The sequence below is a fragment of the Theobroma cacao genome, chromosome 5, assembly GCF_053813885.1.
Source record: "Theobroma cacao isolate CCN51 chromosome 5, ASM5381388v1, whole genome shotgun sequence".
NCBI lineage: Eukaryota > Viridiplantae > Streptophyta > Magnoliopsida > Malvales > Malvaceae > Theobroma > Theobroma cacao.
The window spans coordinates 2,046,010-2,053,870 of NC_142643.1; the positions used below are offsets into that span (position 1 = coordinate 2,046,010).

Below are 7,861 nucleotides of genomic sequence, written 5' to 3' on the forward strand. Positions count from 1 at the left end.
CCATGTAAAAAATATTTTAGATCTATTCATCTCAAATCTAGCTATAGAATTAGTAAAAGCAAGTAGTGTGCACAAATACAATATTCTGATAAAATTTTTTGAATTATCAATTTCATTAAGAATATATCTTTTATTCTGATAAAAATTAAATGCTGTTAGAAGTGTGATTAAATTAGAGTAATTATTAAAATTAAAAAATTAAATTGTTTTGATTTTAAATATATAGATTTAATTAAATAAAATGCATAAATACATGCATAGATTGGATATTTTGACCATTTATCTTCCTCTGATTCAAAACTTTAAGTGAGTCAATGTGTGCAGCCTTAATGAGTTGGATGGAAGAGTAATTGTGTAAACAAGTGAACAGAATCTAATCACGTGGAAACGAAGAAGGCCAAGTTGCAGCATTGTTTAGCGACGTGAAATGACAAAAATGCAATGAACGTCTCAATTTACGCTTTTGGGCTTCCACAGCCCGGGACACATGTCAAGACATTACAAGCCACAAGCAAGAAGACTGCCTCCCCTCCGGCCCAGCCTCCCCCCATAAATTCCTAGTCTCCTCTACATTTTCCCATTAATTCCTCTAGCGAATCCCCTTCACAATTCCTTCGTTTGACGAACGAAAGGTGACCCAATTTTGCACAAGTTATCAGAAAAAAAAGAAGAAGAAAAGGATGCCTTTTAATATTACCTCCATTAAAACCTCTTCAAATGGAGCTTGGCAAGGCGATAATCCTCTCGATTTTGCCTTCCCATTGCTAATAGTTCAAACCACTTTAATCCTTGTCCTTAGCCGCTTCCTTGCTTTCCTTCTTAAACCCCTTCGCCAACCCAAAGTCATTGCTGAAATAGTTGTATGAATCTCTCTTTCATCTCTGACAATCTTGCAAGTATACACGCGTGTGGGTTTATATTTTTTTTTATCGAATATTACTGATGATGCTGATGATTAGTTCTATGATCTCAGGGCGGAATTCTTCTTGGACCGTCAGCTTTTGGTCGAAACGAAGACTACTTACATCGGATATTTCCATCATGGAGTATGCCGGTGCTCGAAACGGTGGCAAGCATTGGTCTTATTTTCTTCCTTTTCCTTGTAGGTCTCGAACTCGATTTAAGCTCAATTCGTCGAAGTGGAAGGAGAGCCTTTGGCATAGCTTTCGCCGGGATATCCCTCCCATTCGTCTGTGGCATAGGCGTTGCCTTTGTCCTTAGAAAAACCGTTGATGGAGCTGACAAAGTCGGGTACGGCCAGTTCCTAGTCTTCATGGGAGTCGCACTCTCCATCACTGCTTTCCCTGTTCTAGCCCGTATATTAGCAGAGCTCAAATTGTTAACAACCCAATTGGGAGAAACCGCCATGGCTGCAGCTGCATTCAACGACGTCGCTGCATGGATTTTGTTAGCACTAGCCGTTGCTCTTGCTGGCAATGGCTCTGGTCATCACAAAAGCCCCTTAATATCAGTCTGGGTCCTTCTATCAGGTGTTGCCTTTGTTGCTTTCATGTTTTTAGTCATTCGACCCGCCATGAAATGGGTCGCTTGCCGGTGCTCGCCGGACCGAGACGCGGTCGACGAGGCTTATATTTGTTTAACCTTAGCCGGTGTAATGGTATCCGGGTTCATAACTGACCTGATTGGAGTCCACGCAATCTTTGGTGCCTTTATTTTTGGACTAACAATTCCTAAAGAAGGAGAATTTGCAGAGAGGTTGATAGAGAGGATTGAAGATTTCGTCTCGGGTTTGCTTCTTCCGCTTTACTTTGCTTCCAGCGGCTTGAAAACTAATGTGGCTAAAATTAGCGGTGGGGAGGCTTGGGGCCTCTTGGGGCTGGTCATATCGACGGCCTGCGCCGGGAAGATCATAGGGACATTTGCCGTGGCTATGATGTATAGCATGCCGGTGAGAGAATCGTTGGCTCTTGGGGTTCTGATGAATACTAAAGGATTGGTTGAGCTCATTGTTCTCAACATTGGCAAGGAGAAGAAGGTGAGTTTCGTTGACCTTTAATTTTTTAGTACTAATAATTATTTCTGTCTTCATTGGTTGCACTGTTAGATGGTATTAGAGGGACTAGTTTTAGGTTAAAGAATTATTATTTCTTTTACCCAACTTCATTTTTCCTATCTTAGGTCAAAACTTGAATCTAAAACTAATTCCAACCTTTTTTTCTTGACAATTAAGCTTGATAATTGGCACTTGGTGGCTATTAAAATTCAAAAAACGCAGGTAAGGGGGAAGAAAATTTTGTTGGTTTACTTGTCAGCATGTCTTTCTTTTTCCAATATTGCGCCAAATTTCTCTAATTTTCTGCTGGAAGTGGCGGGAGTTCGAATGTTAAGATAAGAAAGAGAAGCGTACATCATTTGCTTTGCCAATAGAGTCCACCCTTCTTGACAACCGTAGTTGCCATCCTTTGCCTTTTTGGTCAACAAAGCTGAAATTTCAATTTTGGATGGTTAAGTTTCTTTACACGTGGAAGACTATTTGGTGAGCTTATTGGTTTTGTCAATAGCTAACTTAATCTTTGTACTTCAGCTATATTCTATCACTTTTATGGTGTGTATGCTTTAGTGAGAAAGCTAGAAATATGTTAAAGAAAGGAAAAAAGATTCAAAAAATGATTATACAAGAAACCTCAAATTTTCCAACAGATAATGCCATTGCAAGGACCTAGGACAATTTGCAAGTACCCAGGTTTCAATTCTAATGGGTTTCTGACCAGGAAAACCACACCTTTCTTCCTCAAACCAAGTGGATCCCATCACTGTATGACTTTTTCTTTTTACATTTTTAAGTGAGAGATTATATACTAATCAACTTACCAAAACATTATTTCAGCAGATTCGGGTGGTATCCTCTAGCTAGGTAGCTTTTAATTGCTTTCGATATCAATGCCAAAATCAAACATGTGACAGCCTGATTTTCTGACAAACCAGCATTTCCCCCATCGGGATCATCTTCCCTGGTGGGCATTGTCGTGACTAGAGAGCCCCAGTGGGCTACAATTACTGTGTGAAAGCAGCATCAATATCATTACATATTCAACATTTTCTTTTTCTGCCATTGATCTCATATCCAAATTGCTGGCTACCGTTTCTTTTTTTTTTTTTTTAAACTTCAAATATTCATGTTCACATGACCATTAAACATAAAATCAAATTAACTTGTTTATCATTAGCAAACAACAAAGACATTGTACGAGTTATTTTATACATATATATATATATATATATATATATATATATATATATTTGGGATAATTTTTTTTTTGAAAAGCATATTTTTGGGATAATTGTACTACTTCTTTGATTGGACGGTATTAAGCAATTACTAATGATGTTGGAATTGTCCCACAGGTGCTTAATGATGAGACCTTCGCTATATTAGTGCTCATGGCACTCTTTACCACCTTTGTGACAACCCCAACCGTCATGGCCATCTACAAGCCGGCCCGCGGTTCCTCCGCCCTCGCTCGCAGGAAATTACGTGACTTGGCCAACACCGACGAGTCGAAAGATGAGCTTAGGGTCTTGGCTTGCCTCCATGGCCTTAGCAACGTACCCTCAATCATCAGCCTTATCGAGTCAACCCGAAGCACCAAAAAATCCCAACTAAAGCTTTTCGTTATGCACCTTGTTGAACTCACTGAACGCTCTTCTTCGATCATCATGGTCCAAAGGGCCGGAAGAAATGGGCTTCCTTTCATTAAGAGGCTTCGTAGGGGAGAGTGGCAGGACCGAGTTGCTGGGGCTTTCCAGGCTTACAGTCAATTGGGTCGAGTCAAGGTTAGGCCCACGACAGCCATTTCTGCATTGTCCTCCATGCACGAGGATATTTGTCACGTGGCAGAGACCAAGCAGGTGACCATGATCGTCTTGCCTTTCCACAAACAATGGAGGCTGGAAGGTGAGCAGCGGACGGTGGAAAACGTGGGCCACGGATGGAGACTGGTGAATCAGAGGGTACTAAAGAACGCACCATGTTCGGTGGCAGTGCTAGTGGACCGTGGATTCGGCAATGGTGGCCAGACTCCGGGGCCTACTACCACTGAGTCCCAGAGGGTTTGCATACTGTTCTTTGGAGGGCCCGATGATCGCGAGGCGTTGGAGTTAGGTGGTAGAATGGCCGAGCATCCAGCCGTGAAAGTGGTCGTCGTAAGATTCGTTGAAAATGAAGGATTAGAGCGAGACGGCGTAATGTTGAGGCCTTCAACGAGTACGTCCACCGATAAGAATTACTGCTTCTCCACCGCCATAATGAACCGTGCAAAAGAAAAGGCAAGCCCTGGCCTTGGTTATAAATTTTTCTCAAATTAAAAAATATAACGCTATTGATTAAGGATATGCTAAAATAGTGTATATTTTTTGATGAATTAGGAATCGGACGAGGCTGCAGTGGCAGAATTCAGAAGTAAATGGGATGGAATGGTGGAGTACACAGAGAAGACATCAAGAAACTTTGTCGAGGAAGTGCTAGGACTAGGACAATGTGGGGATTATGATCTTATCGTTGTGGGAAAGGGGCGGTTTCCGTCGCCTATGGTGGCGAAATTGGCGGACCGCCAAGCCGAGCACGCGGAGTTAGGGCCTATAGGGGACCTGTTGTCCTCTTCAGGTAGACGTGTTTTGTCATCGGTGTTGGTAATTCAACAGCACGATATGGCACATGCGGAGGAGACCCCAGTGTCAAAGTTTGTTCAACATGATTATGACAAGCTTAAGAGCGATGGATCTTCTGGGATGGGAGAGATTTCAAAGGTAGTGTAATCACAATTAGCTGGTATATAGCAAATGTAAATGTCTGTTTCTTACCACGTCCAGAGTTATAAATCCAGAATTTTGGATCATAATTTCAAATAAAAGTATGTCATACAGGAAACTTTTATGCCTTTCTGTATTTCCAGATGAGAGAAGACATTAGAATTTACCGGATCATGACATATGCAACAAAAGCAAGTGGTATATTTCATTGCATAGAAATAAGCAAAAGCTTTACAAAAACTTTCCCAATATTGCATATGTGATCAACACTATCATCCGTCATAATGTCACACGATAACCCAGCATCTTCACATAGCAACCGTATCATCATACCCAAAGAAGTACAAACTACCCTGTATAACATATATGAGCGGCAAGGCATTATAGCCAAATAGAAGTACAAACTACCCTGTACAATATTATATAAGAACGGCAAGGCACAATGGCCAAATAGCATACACACCGACTCCGCCATTTTGTCCACTTCTCCGTCCGAGCGAGATAATTGTCCACTAAGCGAACCACACTAACCCAAAGCAGCCGTACGTCGTCTCAATTGCACTCATTAATTGCCACAGTTTCATTCAAGCTCATTATCTCCTTTGCCACATGATGAATCTCCCAATTTTTGACCATACCTTTACATGTCTCAATTTGCAGTATATTCCTCAGTTTCCATGGCTTTGTCTTTGGAATCTTTACCCATCTCATTGCTTTCATTGAGTCATTTTCGATCATTAATTTGTGTGCTTGTTCCATTTTGAACCTACAAACACAGAAAAAGCCTCGACGATCATAGACAAAAGAGTCATATTTTTTTTTTGTTGAAAAATGATCGATTATTCCTAAACTACCAGTAACAAATGGCAGTGTTTGCAAGAAACAAAGAAACACAAAAAACCAAAACACTTAAACCGGGTAGTGTCGTAACGTGCGGGTCCGGGAACCCGTCCGTCAGACGCGGGCGAAAATTAAAAATCTCAAAGGTGTGGGAGTCGCCACCAATCCTTTTTTTTTAAGGTGTGATTGGTCACCTATTAACCCTATTCTTAATCGACGAAGTCCTAAATTAATTTTAGGTCCGTCGAAAGAACGAGAACTGGTCCACATTTTTTAGAGATGGGTTCGGGAGCGCGGTTACGCACGGAGAAGGATTAGCACCTCCGTGACGCCCGTTCTACGAACGGTACCATTTAATCTTAAGTTATCTTAATATAGCCTTTTCTTAGTTTAATCCCTATTTTATTAATTAAAATTTTTTTATTGAATTGTCAGACTGAGTTTTTTACTGGGTCTTACGTATGCATATGATGCAAGCGTAGAATGATGTCGTGACTTGTTTATTTTAAATGATGGAGTCGGTAATCTTTTATTGGAAAATTATTCGAAGACTATTCCAACGCTTTGGTGAAATCTCGAAATCCTCCTCACCTAGAGATATACCCGGAAGAACTCGTCTCTACAAGCTCCTCGGGGAAATCATGAAATTGATTTCCGAAAGTTAATTTCCTCATTTCCGACTGCTCTAATTGAAGGGAAAATTAATTATTAATGATTAATGATTAATGATTAATTCGCATACTCATATATCAACATTCTTTATATAAGAATATATATTCATCGGAAAATTAATTAGTATAAAATTTTTTTATTTTTTTATTACATTCAATCAAGTTTTTATATTTTTATTTTGGATTAAATAAGTTCTTATAACATTAAAATGTCACATATTATTTTATACCATATAGCGCTAACGTGACATATTGATATGTTATAATAAGTGACATAAAAATATGGTATGTAATATTTTTTACCCTCCCACATTAATGTCATATTAAGATCACGTGTGCATATAATAACAAGTTACATTTTAACTATTGACAATTAGTTAACGGTTAGTTATAAAAATCTATTTTAATTCAAAATAAAAATATAAAGGCTTGATTGAATATAATAAAATAATATAAATTTATTTAACTTTTCTCAAATAATTTAAAAACTTTTTCAAATATTATATATATACATACTTTTACCTTTTTCCATTATTTTTTTAAATAAATGAAGTAATTTCAAGCCTTACAAGCACAATTGAAGGGAAAAACAAAGGTGGCGTTTAGTATTTTATAATGCAATGTGATTACAGGTAATATGATTGTAAGTAATGTGATTACACGAAAAATAACATTACAGTATTTGGTATATAAACAAAATAATGATTAAAATGCAGAGAAGATAACATTGCAGCGTTTGGTTTACAAGTACTTTACTAGAAATGTAATGTTAATTTTCAGAATTACCCTTGTTTATTAAAATGCAATTTTAATATAATTGTATTTTTTATTGTTAATTTTTATATAATATCATCTCTTATATATATTTTTAATATCATATATTTTATTTTCATTTCTTATTATAATTTTATATATTTTATTTTCATTTCTTTAATATAATTTTTTATATTATATATTTTTATTTTAATTTCTTTTATATCTATTATATAAATTTTATTTTATTTTATTTTATTTTCTAATTCTTATATTATATATTTTATTTTAATATATTTTATTTTAATTATAACATTACAAAATATTTTTAAGAAAATAATAAAGTTGAAGGGTAAAAATATCTTTAACAACATTATAGAGTGCAATGTAATGTGATTACATTGATTTTAAACTGCAATTACATTACATTACTTAATTGCAATGTGATTGCATTACAATCTTATATTGCAATGATCTGCTGCAAAACAAATACTGTAATACAATTTAATTGAATTTATTGCAAGAAATGTGCTTCAACTTTCTTTATACCAAACGTTACCAAAAGGTCTTCTTATTGAGAGGATTCTCAACCACGAAAATAATATATATACCATGTATCTATATGTGTTGCGGTAGAAAACCATATGGTAAACTTCCCATTAATCATAAAGCAGCATCTTTGAGACAATTATAAAGTATTGTTTGGCCAACCATAAATATGAGTGCGCCAAAATTAGTGGGTCACGAAACCCCCCAATAATATTGCCATGGAACAGACCCAGCAACACCTCCATGTCAAACTCTATAAGAACCCTTCTCCACTTCAC

At 37.2% G+C, this 7,861-nt stretch overlaps 1 protein-coding gene across 1 annotated transcript; it reads left to right on the forward strand.

The window, feature by feature from the left end:
• Positions 1-558: 558 nt before the first annotated feature.
• On the forward strand, positions 559-4,898 carry CHX20 (cation/H+ exchanger 20). Its single transcript, XM_007027012.3, has 4 exons — positions 559-860; positions 974-1,996; positions 3,367-4,287; positions 4,387-4,898. Exons 1-4 carry the CDS (start codon positions 681-683, stop codon positions 4,774-4,776), a joined length of 2,514 nt encoding a protein of 837 aa, XP_007027074.3. The 5' UTR covers positions 559-680; the 3' UTR covers positions 4,777-4,898.
• Positions 4,899-7,861: the final 2,963 nt, after the last annotated feature.